At 36.3% G+C, this 20,916-nt stretch overlaps 1 protein-coding gene across 7 annotated transcripts in view; it reads left to right on the forward strand.

Annotated features, from left to right (window-relative positions):
• Positions 1 to 20,916, forward strand: part of CACNA2D1 (calcium voltage-gated channel auxiliary subunit alpha2delta 1) — a 421,619-nt gene that overhangs the window by 280,389 nt on the left and 120,314 nt on the right. For all 7 annotated transcript variants that reach the window (XR_008579526.1, XM_054844365.1, XM_054844371.1 and 4 more), the window contains exon 7: positions 11,312 to 11,443. Coding sequence is in view for 6 of the 7 variants with exons in the window: in XM_054844365.1 (XP_054700340.1) it covers positions 11,312 to 11,443 (132 nt within the window). In the remaining variant the exon portion in view is untranslated. The remainder of the gene's footprint in view (positions 1 to 11,311; positions 11,444 to 20,916) is intronic.

A 20,916-nucleotide genomic window follows, 5' to 3' on the forward strand; every position in this document is an offset into this window, starting at 1 on the left:
CAGAGATTATTATAATGCTTTCTTAACCATTTTGGTTCCTGATGCATTTTTTTCACTCCATAGCAGTTGTTCTACCCATGTCTGTATTTCCTTGATACATTAGTCTCTTCCTGTTATTTGGAATGATCTATATAGAAGCTCTTAGAAATCTCAAACCAAGCAGCTTCTCTGATTTTAAAAATTCTATTTATGCAGTATTTACTAATTCAGAAAGGATTATGGCCCATATTATAATTTGGGAAGCTAAAGCAGCTAAAATTTAGTACAGTTCAAACCATTAGATTAGATATATATAAAGTAATAAGATGTCTTCTTAAACCATAGAGTAGGTATATATAAGGCGATAAGATTTTGTTCATCCCATTCCAGTTGTTTTCTGCAACTTTACTGCCTCTTCCTGTGGTTTTATATAATCACAAAGTAAATTAAAAACAAGGAGACCTTCAGCAAGCACATGATTATAAAAATGTGTTTCTGTTTGGACATTGTGGAACACTCAAAGAGCTGCTATATCGGGTGAATAAAGCAGTGAATACAGAAAATTCAGATGAATCCTAAAAGAGTACTTATGGCATGGAAGCAGACCAAAAAATTACAGAGAAGCTTAATTTTACTGTGTTCCCGAAGATCCTTTTGAGTCTTTTATTATTTCAAAGGCATTCTGAGTTTTATGAAGTGATTTGTAAAGGTGATGGTTTTTTTCATTTGCTTAAAAAATCTAAGTAATAAGTCCTGGCTCCTAATTCTGTGATCTGCTTCTTGCATTGGACTGAGAGCAGCTGAACACTGCAGGGTTACACTGTTCTGAAGATGAAGGATGAAATCAGTTCCCTGTAAAGTAAAGGAGTTTTGTCATGAACTTCAGGGATGCCAGAGTTCATGCCAAGAGTGGAATTCAGCTTGGCATCTCGGAAGCAGAGGATGAAGAGTCTGTCTCTTGTTTCTCATAGATTGAATGCTATAGGTGAAATAAAAATAATATATTTTTCCTCTAAAGATACAGGAAAAGTCTTTGTTTACAGCAAGATATAGCAATGTCTTCAGAGAGAGGAGAACCTCTGTTTGTACAGGTTTTGAACTTTCATCTTTCTAGTACCCTATAGCTTCTTCCTCTTTAAGAGAGAAGAGTTTTATTCATATTCCCTCTATATAACCTGGAAAACAAAACACCAAACCAAGCTCATTTAACAGTTGAGGTACAATATCTGTGATGATGCCAGGCTATAGAATGACAGTTTTCTATTTTATTTTTATGTTCTGTTTCCAAGAAGGCATAATGCAGTTTCATGTGGCAGAGAAGTTTCATCTGTTGAAGAAAGCGGACTTCTTCCTTGGGTAGCTGAATTTTAGAAAACATCTGTAATCTTCCTCTTTGGTGCAGCCTTTGGCCAAAACCACCACCAACAAAACCAACAAAAGTAAAGGTTCGGGAAATGTCATTATTTTTAGTCCACAAGACTTGTCCATGAGATGGTTGCGAATATTGTCAAGGAGCAGGAGCTGTCACATCTGTACGAGCTCAGGTTATGAAACAGACCTTGTCTCATCATCATTTTTCTCACGTTTCCTGCTTGTGCATTGTATTCCCCTCACACTCAGTGTGTCGTGGATTTCTGTTGCCAGAGATACATTTAGATAGATTAAACCAGCCTGCTATTCATTAATATTTCATTTATATGGGGATTAGATTAGAATCCATTAGCCAAATCCACTGTATTATTTTAATATTTATTAAAATGCCCTAAACCTCTGAAAAAAAATATTGGTTATGATATATAAGTATGTTCTCCATATATGATCTATATAATACATAGATATAATTTTATAACATAATTATTAATAACATATTTTAAATATAGATTTTATAATATATAGAACATACATGTGTATGTACTATATATCGATATATATATTAATTTAGTAAAATTATGCATGGTTTATTTACAAACATTTAATATTCATTAATTAAAAATTAATAAGAAAAGTGATTTCACTTCCAATTCTTGTGCTGCACTAACTCTTGTGCTTCTGTATAAAACTGAGTTTTGCTTTGTTTGTGATTACTACATTTCAGCTTCTAAAAGGACCTTTTCTTTATTTGTAACAAAGGGTGATATCACAGGATCATAGACTGGATTAGGTTGGAAGAGACCTTAAAGATCACCTAGTGCCAACCTCCTTGCCATGGGCAGGGACACCCTCCACTATATCCGAACAGGGCAGGAAACAGCTTTTTCCTTGACAAATCCAATTCTTAATGTCTTAGTCTGTGTCATTCCTTCATTAAACTGATCAAGCTCTCTCTTAAAAGATCTGGGCTCCTTGCTCATGTTTCCTGTCAGAAGGCCATTCTAAGACCTTCTGCTCTAAAAGAGACCTCTTAATTACCTGCTGTAATTTATTCCCGAGTAGTTTATGCCAATTTGTTATTGTTCCAATGCCATCCTTACGCTTACCTACCTTTTTCAGCTGGGTCTGACTCTAGCTCATTTTTCTACTATATATTACTGAAATTCTTTGTCTTCTTTCAGAAGACAAGTGTTCCGTTTTTCACCAGGTGTCTTAGTGACCATTTTCAGGACTTTTTCCACTTGCAATTCATCTCTTTGGCATAATGGACAAAACAAACACACAATATCCCAGACAATGCATCAAGTGAACTTTATCTTGTTGTATTAACATATCTCTGGTTTTGCTAGAGATATTTGTGCTTTCCAGTTTACCATGACTGGGGAGTGGATAGAAGGAATAGCTCTTGATGGCCAACATATATGTTGCAAGAAAAATTTTGAGAACTTTTTAATAGGTGATCTACATAGAATCATAGAATCATAGAATGGTTTGAGTTGGAAGGGACCTTAAAGATCATCTAGTCCCAACCCCCCTGCTGCCGGCAGGGACACCCTGCACTAGACCAGGTTGCCCAAAGCCCCATCCAACCTGGCCTTGAACACTTCCAGGGAGGGGGCATCCACAGCTTCTCTGGGCAACCTGTGCCAGTACCTCACCACTCTAACAGTAAAGAATTTCTTTCTAACATCTCATCTAAATCTCCCCTCCTTCAGCTTAAACCCCTTACCCCTTGTCCTGTCACCACACTCCCTCATAAACAGTCCCTCACCATCTTTCCTGTAGGCCCCCTTCAGGTACTGGAAGGCCGCAATTAGATCTCCCCGGAGCCGCCTTTTCTCCAGGCTGAACAACCCCAACTCTCTCAGCCTGTCCTCATAGGAGAGGTGCTCCAGCCCTCTGATCAGCTTCGTGGCCTCCTCTGGACTCTCTCCAACAGCTCCATGTCTCTCCTGTACTGGGGCCCCCAGAGCTGGATGCAGTACTCCAGGTGGGGTCTCACAAGAGCAGAGTAGAGGGGGAGGATCACCTCCCTCGACCTGCTGGTCACACCTCTTTTGATGCAGCCCAGGACACGGTTGGCTTTCTGGGCTGCAAGCGCACACTGCCGGCTCATGTTGAGCTTCTCATCAATCAATACCCCCCACATAAAACGAACATAATGGGAATTGGCAAAATAGTTTAAAAATTGCAGAAAGCATAAGGTAGGAGAGAGAATATTTTTGCATGAGTTGGCCTGTTTCTAGCTCTTTTCCTTCTTTCTTTACCCAGCTACTGCTAAAGATTTACTGATTTTGTAAGGTGCTCTAAAGACTGGAAAGTTATTTAGGTGCTGCTACCCTGGCAGACTGAAGACAAAGTTTATTAAATTATTCCAGAGCAGCGTTTCCAGACAGTCTTTTGATTGGTTTTGTTTGGTTTTCTTAACACCTAATTATTTTTTTTTTATAAAGAGAAGTCTTCATTAAAGATCAAGCATATCTCTATAGCTAGTTTAATTTGAGTGTCACTATGATATCCTTTGAAATTATAACAAAAAATTAGAGCAAAGTGAAGGAAGGCCGAAGTTAATATGTGTAATATAGTCATCATTACTTTCTAAGTGGGTGTTTTGCTGACATTTAGTACCTGATATTTCCATAAAAACACAACATACTCATTTAAAAATAATACTTCATCTGTTCTTTTTAAAGAAGGAATTATTTACAATTAGAAGACCTACTTTGAAGTCACCTATAAAAACCAATAATAAATAGTAAAAAATCAAGAGGTGCTGTAATTAATTTAATAAGTTCATTCTGTTTTTCATTTACTTAGGTTCTTACACTGTACATAGCTCTACAAAATCTGAAAGTCCTCCAGAACCACTCTAATCAACGGTATCATTAAAAACCAGAAAAAACCCAGATAACTATATGGTTATTTACGCCGGGTATTATTCCATTCTAGAATGCATGCTGGTATATTTTGATATTAAAGGAAGCAAGGCAAAAAACCAATGTTCATCCTTCCCAACTTGTAGGATGCACAAATGCTGTTATCGGCAATAAGTTGCAGTATATAATATGGGTTTCTTTTGTGTTTTATAGAGATAAGTAACTTGTGGAAAAATTATGAGTGTGTGCTGAAGAGTCTATGACTCTGCATTGCATTAATTCTTTTTTTGTTGAGCTATAATAGAAGTTTAATTCCATCTTCTCATCTTGACATTTTTATTCTCATTTCCTTCTCCTGGGCGTTTCTTATTTTAATGAGCTTTCACTGTGCTTCTCCAGCTATCAGCATGTGGCGGCTAAGCCAGTCAGCAGACAGCGTATGGCATTGCCAATTAATTTACTTGATTTGACACAGACACAACAGTATGCTAGACTTCAGTGACTTCTTCAGAAAATTATTTATAGAAGTGTCTGGGACTTAATGTCACATTTCTAATGGGGAGTAGAGAAGTTGTTCATTTAAAGTAAAAAGTACATGACATTTTATCATTTATTCTTTTAATTAAGAGTGTAAAGTATCTACTCTATAAAATTTTCTTTCAGCAATCTTAGATGTTGAAATTATTTGATTTCATTATTGTTCCATATGCTAAAAATTGTATTTTAATACTTCACTTTTTATGCACCATTGAATGCACATTACCCAAACAGTTCTGATTATCCAGTAATTTCGGTATGATAGGAAATACAAATGCTACTTTCAAAGCAAGATTTTGTAACTGTTTTATATAGATAAGATCCAGCAGAGCATCACTTAAGGTAATGACCTATCCAATTAGAAATGCCATTATATAATAGCTATTGTATGTTAAATTTTAAGACTTTTTTTTTCCTTCCATGCTTTGAATGAAAATAATACATTTCCTTTGCATTCATAAATACTTGTTTTGATAAAAATGAACAAACCTTATTAATTTTGTAATATTTTTCCCAGTTGTAATTTTTTACCTTTCAAAGTACATAATTAATTCCTAATACAGTAAGCCTACACACAACAGAACACTCAAGTCAGCTGGTGGATGCTTTCAAAACTAAATACAAGTTATTACAATGTGTGCAACTAATCTGCTAAATTTGGTGTTATGGAATATGTGTGCAAACTACATTTAAAGCATGCAGTTTGTAGATACACACTCCCATGATCCACGCCTGTATCTCACTCCACCAGTGTAAGTAGATGGAAGTGCATCCTTTGGAGCTCTGATTTATTTTCTTAACCTCTATAGAGAGGTTGGATAAAACACCCCCCAGTTCTCAGAATTTTTCTATTATTCTCTTCTAACTGGTGTCTAATCAGCTGTGAATTTTTTTTTTTTTGGATGACTGTTTTGAGTTGGACACTTTCTTGCCGTTTTCTATGGAAAGCCTAAGTATCTAAATTCAGATTTCTGATTCCACTCCGAGGACCAGTTACCTTGGAGACAGAGTTCAGTTTGGAGCTACTATAATCTTTCCTTTGCTCTGGCCCTTTGCTCATGCTGAACTTTGCATGGGAGAAGTAGATGGCTTAAAACATGTGTCTAAATTTGAAGGGTGGAAGTTCAAGTTACTACCAGAATAGTTATTTGAATTACTATATTTGGGAATTATGGAGAAAGTGTGTGTGTGTGTGTGTGTGTGTGTGTATAAGTCAGTGCAAAAATCTAATTAAAAATACCTTAAAATACAAAGATTACTCCTTCTTAATCCAACGTAAAATGAAACGGAAGTGCAGCGTTCCAATCACAGTTGAGACTGTGTAACAGTCTATGTAATTTAACATAAACTGGAAGGGATGTGATCTTAAAAAAAAATAGTGAAACACCTAAATCATAAAGAAGATGATTAGTTTATACCTTCAGTAGAGTTTCTATAATGTCCAATTGGCATGGCTACAGATGGAAGTGTCTGTGGCAGCACACATATATACAAAAATATGCACTTGCAAATGTGTTGTCCCTCTGTGCCCACTTTTAAATACCATAATATTTAATTGCAAATATATATTTCATTCACAACAACAGAAAGTTGGTGTTATCTTTAAAGAAATCACTGAGTCAACTTCATTAAACAGGATATGGAAGTGTAATACATTCCTCACACTAAAAGAAGATTAATGGACTGCTGAGGAGCTCCCTTCTGTTCTGCCCAGCATATGTGTCGCTGCCACATCAGGGAACAGCAGCTGACATATTTTCAGACATAGTAAATAGCTCTCAGGCTTTTCACATAAAATTGCACTCTGCCTTGTATGCAGGCCAGGGCCTATACATTGAATAAATCATCAGAAGTGTATTCCAGGGTTTTTTTAAAGAGAGCACGGTAGTGCTCTCTATTTTTTATTGATTGCATTTGCAGAGGAAAATTGAATCCATTCCTTGTCAAGGTCCCTAAACCTCATGTCATAAAGAAGAGGGGAAAAAAGGAAAAGATGGATGGAGTTCAGTGGAATTAGCCAGCAAGAATGATGTTTCCTATTGTGTGATGATAAATTTTATTTTTTCATCTTGCCCATATCAAGTGAAAGGTAGCAGTTGAAGTACTTTGAAGTAGTAATCTTCAAAGACTTCTTTTAGCAGAATTGGAAATAAGCTTATTGGAGAGTTGTCTCCAACTAGATTTTCTGCCAATTATCAGTCACAAAGCTCTTTCCTGTATAGAAGTTAACTCAAAAGGAAAGGCGAGTGTTTCTAGGATATATAGCATCTCAGTAGCTGTGGCTGTAACACCTCTAATCATTTGATTTTAGTAAAATGCATTTTTTTTAATAACAGAAAATTAAATGAATTTCTCACAATGTTCGTGAAGTCAGTAGAAATCCTTGTCTCTCCAATGAGGGTATTCTGACAGGTGCCATGGTCTCTGCTATGAGCTGGTGAAAGTAGCACTGCACTGATTTTTACGTGCAAATTGAGAATCATGATATTTTAGTAGGAACCATTTGAAGAATGGTTTTATGGCTGTTTATGAGTGGGTTTGCTTGCTTTTCTTTGGTTCACAAGTTTCAAATTCATTGCTGTAGGCTTTAAACCAGAATCTAGTGGTATTGGTTTGAAATTGCCTATTACTAGAGGTATTGCATTAAAAAAAAAAAAAAAAAGGAAAGAAGAGAAAAGAAAAAAAAAGGAAAGCAAAGAAAAAAAATAATTGGGGACTTGATTTACAGCTTGCCTTTTGAAATCCAGGGTATATTCCTTAGCAGAAGCAAAAGAGTAATATTAGTGGTGGAAAAACACTTACAGAAATAAATTATTAAAGCTAAAATTCCTGGCATCTTTTTTCTTATTTACTGATCACTGGATTAGTCGACACAAATGTGGGTGCATTCTATATCAAGTATACTTACATATAGAATGAAAACAAACAAACAAACAAACAAACATGAATGAAAGGAGGAAGTTTGAATTACGAATAGCAAACTACTCCAGGAATAATTGTTTTAATGATAGCACAATCAGCTGTTTACATAACAATTCCACCAAATAAACTCTGTGTGTCTGTTCCAAGCACAAATTCTTGTTGTCATAATGAGAAAGTGAATTAAGAGGAAAGCGATATATGTTGAAGTTACATATGTGCTGTTAAAATTTAATTCTGAACTGAGACGTGTGTACTTTTTTTTTTTAATTATTATTCCAATTTCATGTGGGTTTTTTTTTTCCCCTTGCTGCAAGTTCTTGGATTTTTTGAGAGTATCGTGTTTGTCTCTGGGAGCAAGTTGTAGAGGAGAAGAAGGAAAGGGGAAGTGGGACATACATAAGATCATAAAACTCTTAACTCTGACTATAAAGCATGACTTGTCCCACAAATATTCCAAATAAAATATAGCAAGCTATATTTCTTGCTTTATAACCTAATCTTAATGAGTCTAATAAAATTTTGAAGTTATCAGTTCCAATATATCCATTCAGTATTTAAATACTTAGTTATTTTACTATTTGTAGATTGTTTTCTTAGTTTGTATTTTTTTCTATGATGTGCATATATTTTAAATAAATATTTACATAGATATGAATGTGTATGTGCAGGGGTGTGTGTGTAAACATATAGGTTCAAACAGATATATAATTCTTTGCAATACATTTGTGGATGATATTAGACAGACAATCTTTGCAACAGTGTTTGTAAATGTATAGTAATAGGTTTAATGTATCTTTACTGAATATAATTTGTCAGTAAGCTTACTGTCTGAAGGAAATCCTCTCTTTAGAAATATTGTATCACATTTCGTATGTGAAGAGTTTTTTTCATGGGGTGCATGGCCACCGATTTCGAAAAGCGTTTATGAGCATGATTAACTCAAAAATATTTTTTTCTCCTGATTACGTATTTTGCTGAATAGGGATGGCAGCGGTCTGACCAGGGTGGTAAGGTCACTGATAGATTTGGGGGTAGAGCCTGCAGCAATTTTAAGTAAGGTCACAAGGCCAAAGAAATACATTGGTTTATATTGTTATGGGACTTGGAAATTCATAGAGGACCCTGAAACCTAAATGCTTTGTCAGCTGGCAAAAAGGTAAGAATTATTGTCTGCCATGTGCGTTAAGTAAGTGTCCTAAGCTCCAGTGCCCTCAATACCACCAGGAACCATTGGCATAGGCTTCCACCAGGCCAAGTACTCTGTGCTTCAGATGAGGAAACTGTAACATGAAAAAAATCAAAAATCAAGCACGGAAGGAAATTCTTGTCTGAGTAAGTCAAGGACAGAGCTTCCAATGACTTCACGGAGCCACTTCTGGAAGTCAGATCTGAAACAAAGTCAAGTTTAGAAAGTCAGTACATAATGCTTAATTACACAGTAGATCAAACTGGAGCTACAAGAGATAATTGAACAGTAACCATTTTAAAATGATAGTTAACTTCTCATGGTGCCTTAGGGAATTATTCCTCTTTCTTAAGTAAACATATATATTTATAATTATCTACTTGACAAAAAGACAGGTATGTAGTACAAGCTTATTGCTTACACGGAATCTCAAGAGTTGGAAATTTAATTTGATATTTCTATAAAAAGCTATATCTTGAGAGAGTAATATTATCTTAAAATTACTTTGAAAAAAAACCAGATAAACCTTTCTGCAAAACATATGCTGTAGCAATTTTCTCCTTAACCTTTAAAAACAAGCCTATAAAATTTAATGTTGTGATCTCATTTCTCTAGTACCTGTTAACAATCTCACTTTGGAAATGGGCTGTCAAATGTTAACTTTCAACCTCTCCTTATTTTTATTGTTTCTTTTTTTCATGGCAGCAGAGGGCTAGAACATAGACTTAGATACCAAATCTTGTACTGTGGTGCCACTCAGATGCCTTTAACGTGAACTGGTTTTATTTCAGCTTGACTCACCCATTTGCAAGAGAAGTTGAATTTTCTTTCCTTCGTACAATACGATAGCATAAGCAGGCTCTGTATTACAATGTTAACTTTTGTAGGATTTATACCTACATCTTTAGCTGTTTTCAAATGTTGGGGTTTTTTTTCCCTCTAGTTCCCTTTCCACTCTTGGCTTGCTAATCTAGGTGTTTCAGTTTTAGAAACATTGCTTACAATGCCATTAAGCCACACAAAAGAAAGAATCAGTAACCAAAACATCAAAAAGCCCTTGATTCTTCTAATTAACTGAATACTTGCTATTGCCTAACATTATTAAGATTTTTTTGAGGAAAATAATGAGATAGTTACAGCTGATTAAATCGGGTGAAAAGCATGATTTATCATAGGTTATATCATAAGGTATTCTGTATCACAATAAAATTCCATAGACTACTGACTATAGTCAATCAACTACTACTGTAGCAGTGTTCATCAATTTTAGAGTAAGCTTCCCAATGTATCTGTCATGGTTTAGCCCCAGCTGGCAGCTAAGTACCACATGACTGCTCGCTCACTGCTCCCCCTCTGCGGTGGGATGGGGAGGAGAATCGGAAGAAAGAGGTAAAACTTGTGGGTTGGGATAAGGACAGTTTACTGGGACAGCAAAGGAAGAGGAAAAGAACGACAGTACTTAGAATAGACAAAATGGATGATAAAGAAATGCCCGGAGCTGATGCCCATCCCGTCCATGAGCAGTGGCCCCTCCTCCCTGGCCACCTCCTTTGTACACTGAGCATGATGTCATACGGTTGGAATATCTCTTTGTCTAGTTTGGGTCACCCGTCTGGCTGTGTCCTCTCCCAGCTTCTTGTGAAAATTAACTCTATCCTCGCAAAAAAAAAAGGAAAATATCTTTTTTCAAAAAGACATAGGACACGTTAATTTATTATATATTTGATTGATTGTATGACATATTTGATTGATTAAAACAAGCATTGGTGCAGGACAACTTTGTGAATGTAACTTTCTGTATAGCTGGCCACATAGTGTTTAGCTGAAACGTGAATTTCCTTGTATTTTAAGTTCACTGTGGAACTGACCCAACTCATAAATTGTAACGTTCACGTTGTTGATCTTTCTGTAAGTGATCACATCTATGAACATTAAGGTAATGAGTGCTATTGTGCATGCAGCCCCACCTTAATACTACAATTCAAATAACTCATCATTGTCTTTTTCCCATATAATCCTCTTACAGCATCCATTTGGAAAGGGACATTTTTGTTACCTTTATAACAGATATATACCTGCTTTTGTTGATGTCATTCTAGTTGTTCTTATTGCAGTAACAACTTGATATGCTTCCATTTGTTTTTCTATAACTGGGAAGTACAACTAGAGTGATATTTCAGAAAGAGTATTTGTCGAAGATATTGGTGATGCAAATAAGCCAACAGTCATTGCATACAAATAATGCAATGGGAAGAAAAGAACATGAGGAACTTTAAAAAAAATTCCCGAGGAAGAGGAGTGTGTTTCTTTAAATATACTTTGTGGATTAGTTAAATGAAATGTTAGTACTTTCTGTAATAATTCAGTTTGCTTTCCATAGTTACCGCTGCTTGTGTTAGGATGTAACTTTGTAATACCAAATATGTTTTGTCTTTGACAGCAACGATAGTGTTAAATGAACTCAACTGGACTGCAGCGTTGGATGATGTATTCAAGCGGAACAGAGAAGAAGACCCCACTTTATTATGGCAGGTTTTTGGTAGCGCAACTGGCCTCGCTAGGTATTACCCAGGTAACTGAAATCTCCTAAAGAACTGTCCTATGCTACATATCGCCTTAAAAATATTATGAATTATTTACAAGTAATAAAAGACAACTAAAAATTACTTTCTTACATAGATGCAGTTTCTGTATATCAGAAGTAACTCAATGACCGTGAAATTATTCTGGCCTAAAGCTAGTATGAGGGGGAAGAAACTGAGGGTGAAATATGTAACTAGTATTTTTTACAGTAAGAGGAACAGAAGATGATGTCCTTTGAAAAGCTGAAGAGTTAAATTTTATTTTTCTATTGTTTTCTATGTGTTGTGTAAATTATCAGTTGAATATTTGCCAGTGAGATTTTTGTACCTGCCTAGTATTAAAAATAGTGACTAGGTGACTAGACAGATAATTGTGTGGTTAAAGTCAGCGAAAATACGATTGCACCATGCTATGCTTATGTCGTGCAGAATCCATGATCTCTGACAATTATGTCTTCACTATTAGAGCTAAGGTCAATGAATACAACTTGATTATTTCAACCAGCGTCTGTTCCACCTGTCGAAGAATCCCATTACTGCATCACACTAATTAATTTAAATAGATGTACATTTTACTGAATTTAGATCATCAGTAGCCTTAAATTGATTTTTGATGTGTAGTAGCTAATGGAAAGGCTTGGCTTATGGCAAGGCATACTGCTTGTGCGGCTGCTGTTCTTGTTAAGTGATGGTGTTATCAGTGACAGAATAATGTGTCCACCACACACAAGACAATTGTGTTCAGTGTCTTGTCTCTTGCTTACAACTGGCTAAGGAAGGACTTTGAGATCCTTTCCCTTCTGTTTATACAAGACTCTCTGTGTTTCTGAGGGTGAAGGGGATTATTCTAAAGCTGTTACTGTATCATTAGCACAATTGCTAGCACAGGCAGAGAAACTGCCTTAGGCTACTTCACAGGAAGAATATTTCTCAGCACTTGAATCCTGTTTGTTTTGTCATGCTAGATGCTCATGAAATAAATACAGTGTGATGTTGCAGAAAAAATAATATTGAAAATGCTAATTTCATATTTCTTTCTTCCCAAGTGTTCTGTTTCAATGCTTTTGGGATATATTAGTAGTCTGTTTGGGGTCACCATTTGTCACTGCTTACTATATAGTGATGTTGTCTAAGTACTGAAACAGAAGCCTTTCTTAAGTGCATCTCTGTGCCAATCTCTAGGAAATTAATTTTCAAGTGTAAGATTATCTCATACATTGAAAAATATATTCTTATGTCTAGCTAACCTGTCTACACCAGTTGTATACCAACATAGCACAGGAGCCTCAGAATCTCTATGTATTCTTCCTTAGAGCACCTCTATAAAATGGGAGAAGCTGGTTTTCCCTATTTTACAGGTGGATGTGTTGCTTGTATATACTCCATGTAAAAGCAAATTTAAATTTAGTATAAAACTCAGATCCTCACACCTCCTGCTTGTTCCATAGCTAAATGTCCATGTCCTTATTAGCTGTCTAGTCCTGCCAGAACTTAACTTCATAAATTCCTGGGTAATTCCCTGATTTTAAATTCTGCACACACACACAGTTACCTGGAGCAGTCTGACAGTCCTTAAGTTGTATGTGCGTTGTTCTGTGCGTTTTCTTTCCGCTTCCTTCCATTTATAGATCGGTAAGCCCTTTGGGTTGTAGATTTTTTTGAATAGGTCTTTGTGCAAGGTTGTTCATCTTTCTCTTTGTAAACTCTTTTTCTCAGTCTGACACACACAAATGTTCTGAAAATGAAATCAAGTTTCGTATACTGGAATAGATGCTTTTCACATTTGCTTTTTGAAAATGATATTATAAATTGTAAAACATTGCTTCATTATATTGGCCTTAGGTAAGCCTGCTTCAAAGTGATTAATTTCTCCATAATGATGATATTTGTGAAAGAATTTGGAAGTATCAAAAACCTAAAATTAAAATGCATAGATAAATCTACACATTGTTATTGAAATATATCCATTCACTCCCTTAAAAAAATAAAAATAATAAAAAAAAGATCTTTGGTACCTCTAAGCTATAGAGGGCGTCTTCAATCACAAGTTTCTTGAATTAACGTTTTTACCTGATAGTATCCCACTGCCTTGAGTAATGGGCTAGATGGTACATCAGTTCTGTCCTAAGTAGGCTCTTGCGCTGTCCTTGTCACCATAGTAACCAGCAGCCTGAAGGGATCTTTCTATGAGTGACCCCATGGGTGGAAAGTATGTGTGAAATATAAGATTATTTTTCTATTATATATATCCCATTGTTTCCTATATATATTCTAGTTTTGGTACAGTTGTACACTCCTCTAGCATCACATATATGATTTCATATAATCTGCAGCTGTGCTTTGTCTGCCTCTTTGGTACACTTGTGTTCCCTTGGCTCTATCGAGAGGACAAGACAGCTTTCTTCTGGCTAGAACCTAGGCTGAGACACTTGGCAGTTCCCTTCCTTGGACCTTCTTCTTTATACACTGTAATAATTACTATTGGGCTTAGATACAATAGTAATTTGATTCAGTAGAATAAGAATAGGAAACTATTTTACGAAAATAGCTAATGACACCAGGTAGAAGAGGTGATGGTGCCAAAGCATTTGCTTCCTTTAATGTTATGACTTAATTAGTCCATAAAATGTTCCTTATGCAAAATGCCATTTTTACTGAGGAGAAAACCACACTCTATCTGGTGTTACCTTTGGTTTTGTTTTGAAGAAGAAGAAAATATTTAATCCAGGCAAGCCAGATTTAGGAAGATATTTGCGTAGATGGATAGATGCAGATGTGCAAGAAAGCTAAGTATTAGAAATACATACATAAACACACATATTTGTTGATATTTGCAGTGATGACAGAACCAGTGCCAAGCATAAAAGGGAGCTGTACAGCAACGTCCTATGTTTACCTTACAAGATGCCCCAATGGAAACATTAGAGACTGCATTGAGGCCAACTTCTCTCTTTATAGATTAGTACATTACTTCATTTTGTTTATTAACTATTTTTTTCCTTGAATATACTCAGTTCAGGTCTCATTCTCAAACATCAAGATAGAAATGGCAGAGAACAGCCAAAGATGCAGAATACCTCAAACCTATTTTTTCACCTCTTTCAGTTAGGGTTTTAATCAGCTTGATTTAAAGAGTCAGTATAAGTTTCCTCATACTGAACTTTTTCTTCTTTAAATTATTTAAGAAAGTGTGACTGCCCTAAAATAATTTTAAAGATTAGTGAGGGTGCTTAGTATCAATATTTTCATTAGTTTCAATGGCAGCGTATTTGTGAAGAGAAATGTTAAGCTCTATTACTGTGCTGGCAACCATCCATTTTGATATGAAGATGCCAAGAGCAATTTTGAGATTTCTATTAGCTATTCTGTGAGCTCTGAACAACTCAAGAGAAAGTAAATAGTAGTTTAGTATAAGAGCTCAGAAGAATAAACAAATAAAATGAAAGGAACTTTTAGGAAGGATGTAACATATACTCATCCTTACGTTTAAAGTTACATATCACAAATTAGTCTGTCTTTCCAGAGATGGTTCAGCATTGTAAGACTGCGTTGTCCTTTTTACATACATTTATGGAGTTGTATCAGAATCAAGACAGGAATCTCTATCTTCAGGTGATAAAGACACCTGATAAAATTCTTAATTTAAAAGGGAAGTGTAGAAGAGGTGGAAGCAAGGACAAGTGACCTGGGAGGAATATAGAGACACTGTCCAAGCATGTAGAAACATGGTTAGAAACACCAAAGCCCACTTGGAGTTGGATCTGCTAAGGGATATGAAGGACAACAAGACCTTCTACAGTAACATCAGCAGCAAAAGAAAGACTAAGGAAAATATGAACTTGCTGCAGAACGTGGGCCTGCTGCTCCCTGCTGGGACAGGGAACTTGTTGACAAAAGGCATAGAAAGACCAAGGTTCTCATTACCTTCTTTACCTCAGTCCTTACTTGTAAGACCAACCCTCAGTAATTGCAGGCCTCTGCAATCAGAGGGAAATTCTGGAGGAAGGATAACTTGCCCTCAGTGGAGCAGAATGAGGTTAGGGAACATTTAAACAAACTGGACATGCACAAGTCCTTGTAACCTGATGGGATGCACCCATGAGTATTGAAGAGACTGGTGGATGTCATTGCAAGGCTATCCTTGATTACCATTGAAAAGTCATGGAAACTGGGAGAGGTTCCTGAGGTTCTTTCTCTCCTGAGGAAACAAGTGTCACTTTTATCTTCAAGAAGGAGCATCTGGGGAACTACAAGGTGTCAGACTCACCTTCGTCCCTGGGAAAGTGATGGAGCAAGTCCTCCTGGAAACTATTTTGAAGCATAATAAGGACAAGAAGGTTATTTTGAGTGGCAAGCATGGGTGAAAGGACAAATCGTGCCTGATCAACCTGATGACTGTCTATGATGAGATGACAGACTTAGTGGATGAAGGGAAAGCAGTGATGTTAATTTGTCTTGACTTCAAGAGGAAATCTTTTCACACTTTTTCCCTTAACATCCTCATAGATAAACTGATGAAGTGTAGCTTAGGTAATGGACAGTGAAGTGGACTGTATGAACTGCCAGTCTCAAAGGGTTATGAGAAGTGGTATGAAACCCAGGCAGAGGCCAGTACAAAAGTGGTGTACCCCAGGTTTCAATACAATTCAACAGGGGGTAATGCTATTCAACATCTTCATTAGTGACCTGGATGATGGGACAGGGTGCACCCTGAGCAAGACTATAGATGGTACAAAACTGGGAGTGGCTCATACATAAGATGGTTGTATTGCCATTCAGAGGGACCTCAGTAGGTTGGAGAGTTGAATTGTCAGGAATCTCATTAAGATCAACAAAGAGAAATGTGAAGTCCTGCTTCTGGTAGAGGAATAACTGCAGGCACCAGTACATGAAAGGGGCTGACCAGCTGGAAATCTTTACAAACACAACAAAACAAAACAAACCCCCCAATCTGGAGGTCCCAATGGGCAAGTAGGACATTGCCAATGACAGCCTGGTCTGTATTAGGCAGAGCATTTCTAGCAAGTGGAGGGAGGTGGTCCTTCCCCCTAGAACTGATGAGACATGTGGAGTGAAAGATCCAATTCTGGACTCCCCAGTACAAGAGAGACAGGGACTTACCGAAAAAACACAAAGATGATTAAGGACTTGGAGGAGGGGCTGAGAGAGTTAACTTTCAGCCTAGAGAAGACGAGACTCAGAGGAATCTTCCAAGCCTGTATAAATACCTGATGAGAGGGTGAGCAGTGTCCATCATATTAGAGTTTTCCTTTTGACTCTGTGTTTTCCTCCACTTCCAAAAGAAAACTTGGAAAAAACTCACTTAGAAATCTTAAAACTGTCATTCAGAACAACAGAAACAACATCACATGTCATTGTTTTCATAAAATGAAAGTAAAATGCAAGTTTGCAGTATTTGTCCAAGTGAAAGTTTGCAGCATTTGTCCATGTAGAAAGTATCAGAGTACCAGCACTGCTGGGACAGTATGGAAGTATACAACCTGGATTAGCCAGGGCGAAGGTACTCATCCACATGGAGAAAGCTTTTCTACTTACCTCCAATCTTACTCTATTTTGTAGAATTACTGTCAGGTCAGAAGTAACAGTGTAGTCAGTGCTTGTTTTAGGAAGTAGGGTGTTATTTATCTGTTATTTTTTCTTCAACACAAATACTAATGTGTGGAAAAGACCTGGTTAAAAAAGTTGGACATACTGAGACTTCTTGGCACACGCAGTGCTTGTGCTGGGGTCAGCTTCAGATGTCAGCCCAAGTCCACGTTGACAAGGCAGCTCTGAGGTCAGGCCAGGAAGTCCCTGAGTCAGGGTCAGGATCCACAGAGTAAAATATAATGCACAGACATCCACACAATGTAGCTCAGGCAAGGAGCAAGGGCTTGAGCTTAAATGAAGCTTCCAAACCAAGAGGTAGAGGCTCCCAGGAGATTTCTTGCAGCTTTTTGTCCCTTCCCTCTTCCTACATCAGTAATCCCAGGTTACGCGTCTGCACCATGTAAACATGGGCTTGAACGTAGGCAGCAATCGCTTAGGAGGCTGCAGAGCCTGCTGGTGCATATAGGACCCTTTATTTTTAAGGAAAAGACTGATTTTATCTGAAGAAATAAACCTATTTGCATGCAACTACAACTTATTCCATAATCTCTTCTGATTTCCCTTAGTGATTTCCCTTAGTAATTTCCCTTTTGCACAAAGGGGAAGTAAGGTTTGCTGAAACAAACCAGCGCCAGATACCTTCTTTCTGCTCAGAAACTAAATTGTATTTGTTGGCTTATTGATTAAGGATGAAAGGAAGACTCCATATGTTTTCTGTGTGCCTCCATCAGTACAAAAACTAGGTACAGGCCATGCAGTGGTTGTTTGCGAACGATCTGAAAATTATTACATTGGATGTAATGAAGTTAGGTCACAAGTACTTTGGATTCTGCATGATGAAAATATTCCATTCAAGTTACAATTGGCCATTTCAGCTGTCATTAACACACAGCTACTATTAACACATCAAAAATGTGAAATGTTACAGGTTTAATATACAATATACGGTTACTCAAAATATTTTCTGTGCAATTCATTTAATTTTTTTTTTTTACTTTTAGTTTTTCTTAACAATAGCTAAAATATGTTAAAATTGTTAAACCAAGTTAATAGACCGACTGGCGAAATTGTCAAGTCATTGAAATCAAATGGCTCAGACATTTTAAGTGAGTTTTTTTCGCAGCCAACTGTAATGCCTCAGTCTTCATGTTAGAAGCATATCATTACCAGAGGCATTTTTGCTTATAGCCTTAGCCTTGTAAGCAGTACGTACAGAATCCTTTGTGACCAATATGCAGGTAAATAAAAAATTCTCATGAAGCTATAAGGGAGGGATTTCTGTTGTTTAAGCTTTTGTTACTAAACTTAATTTCCATAGCAAGAAGGTACAATGTGATGGATGAGATCACATTCAGTAAAATTAAATTAAAACTGCATTGAAATCTGGGAATTTAAGAAAAAAAAAGAGGTTAAAAATATGAACAGTTTTAAATATCCATGTGCCAGAATGTAACTGAAATCAGAATTTCAGTTACTTTGTTTGCATTGACAAGCCTGACCAGAAAAGCCAGGCCCAGACACAAAGGCATGTAGTGAATATGTATTGCATTCTGTTAGGCACGATACTGGTTTGTGTATGGTGCTCTCTGACTTGAAGCCACAGGGACCTTGAGGTCATTATCCTGCACTACTGTCCAGTGCGCACTCAGAGGCTGTCTAGAGTCATCTCAGAAAACAAGGTGTCTCGATTTACATGGTGGCATTTTGGGCAATTAGTTACAGCTTCTTTTCTTCTTTTGAACAGAAAATCCCAATCAGCTTTTCTGAACATCTCCCACATATAAATTGTATGAGAAAACTCTTCCTGTTTCTTAATGTTCAGTTTGCAAACAGAATTTTAGCTGAGTTGCCTGCAGAAGGCAGGATAGGACTGGGCATATAAATAACTTTTCTTTCCTTTTTGGTTTTTTTTTTTCTGAGGGTTCAGTTGCCTTGCATGGATTTTTTTAACTCTAATTTCTTCACAAAGACCCTCAGGTTTAACAATATTTGTAGCTGTTGCCAGCCTTCGTCCTCCAAGGGAACAGCTTTCCATTGTTTATGGATAACTCAAGAGTAAGACTCAGTTTTCACCACTACCATGAAAGAAAGCTGAAATGCATTTTGTGGGATTTTTTTTTTTTTTTTAAACAAACCCTGCCTGAATTTTGATATTATGGAATTCTGAAAGGCAAATTTTTTGAAAGAGTAAACAATATCAGAAGAGTGTCATTGGGCAAATAGTAAGCCACCAAGTTTAAAATTTAGATTCTCTGTGAGATGGCAAGAGAGCATAAATTATTATAAATGTCAAAACACCTTCTCAGTAGTACTTGTGGATGTACATCTTCCTGCCTAATTTTTGAGTTTATCCTTCTAATTCTAGAAACTGGTATTAGCTCTTAGGACATCATTTTAAGATGACACTTGCCTAATTCTAGTCCAGACATACAGTAGGTTTTGACTCAAATTAAAAGCAGTAATCTGACAGCATTTTAGCAAGATCATTGAAATTACCAGTTCGTTCCAATCCAACTGAAACTTGCAAAGACATAAAATTGCAAATATCATAACATAGTATTTAAATATACAAAACTTTCATTTCTGGAATTCTTTAAAAGAAAAGGGGAAATATGGTCATCCTCAGAGGATGAGATACTCCAAACAGACACCTGAAATGGATGAGTATTCTGGAAGGATGTATCTCATTCACCAGATATGGACTATCTAATACAGAATATCTGATGCATTTTTAAAAGGTAAGAATAAGTGACTATAATCACAGAATCACAATGATTGAGCTTGAGAAGAAACTCTGGAAGTCAACTGGGCCAACAATCTGCTCAAGGAGGGACACTTACCGTCTGTCATGTAGGACAGGTTTTGTTGTTTGTTTGCTTGTTTGTTTGTTTGTTTTATAATATTGTTTCCAAAGATATTTTTCTTTGGTGGCAGGAGATTGAAGAATTAAACTTTATTTTTCTTTTTTAAAAATCTTGAATCCATTCCCTGTGGGATTGCACATGTAGAGCTTTGTTGACTCCATGTAGACAGAAAGGTACTTTAATATAGATTAGATTGCAGATTTAATTTATAATTAACCACAGAGCAGTGGACAAATCCGTTACACAAAAATAAATTAATTTAATTAAAGTAGTTTAATATGACTTGACAGATATTAAGTTACTTATATTTTGTGAGGCATCTACAGAGCTAATTTTACTGCTAGGTTTTAGAAAGCAGCTATCGGAAAGAATAATTTAATATCAAATTTTTGGAAGGCTACTTGGAAGTGTAGGTACAAACCAACCAGTTCCTCTTTTAATCTTGAAATCCTTCTTAATTATAGAGGTAATGAGGATTATAATCGTTAATCAATGTTTCATTAAAATACTGCAATGGGAAGCATATTATTTTCACTGTAACAATTACTAGTTAAACAAATTGAAAAAACTTTGTATTTATGTGCCTTTTGCCAGATACCATCTCTCTCTGTTTATTTTGTGGATTTTTGGGTTTGTTTTTGTTTTGGTGAGGCTAAGATCCTTAGTAAAGGATGCATTTTGGTTTGGACTGCAGACAGCAGACATTTATCTGCAGTTAAATATGATATAGGAGGCGTTCTAGTTATAGCAATAAATACACTTAAGAAAGTTTGGCTGCGAAGGATTACTCAAATGAAAACACACTCTTGATTTAGATGAATGTTTAGTAAAAAAAAATGTTTGATCAGCAACACCGACTCAGCTCTCTCAAGGAAGCATACTAAATAATATTTGCCAAAGGTAATATTAGAAAATGTTTTACTGATACAGATCGTTTCAGATTCCAGTTAGTGGGTTTTATATAGCAATAACGATAGCATGATGATGCA

This window comes from Grus americana, chromosome 1 (genome assembly GCF_028858705.1).
Source record: "Grus americana isolate bGruAme1 chromosome 1, bGruAme1.mat, whole genome shotgun sequence".
Classification (NCBI taxonomy): Eukaryota; Metazoa; Chordata; class Aves; order Gruiformes; family Gruidae; genus Grus; species Grus americana.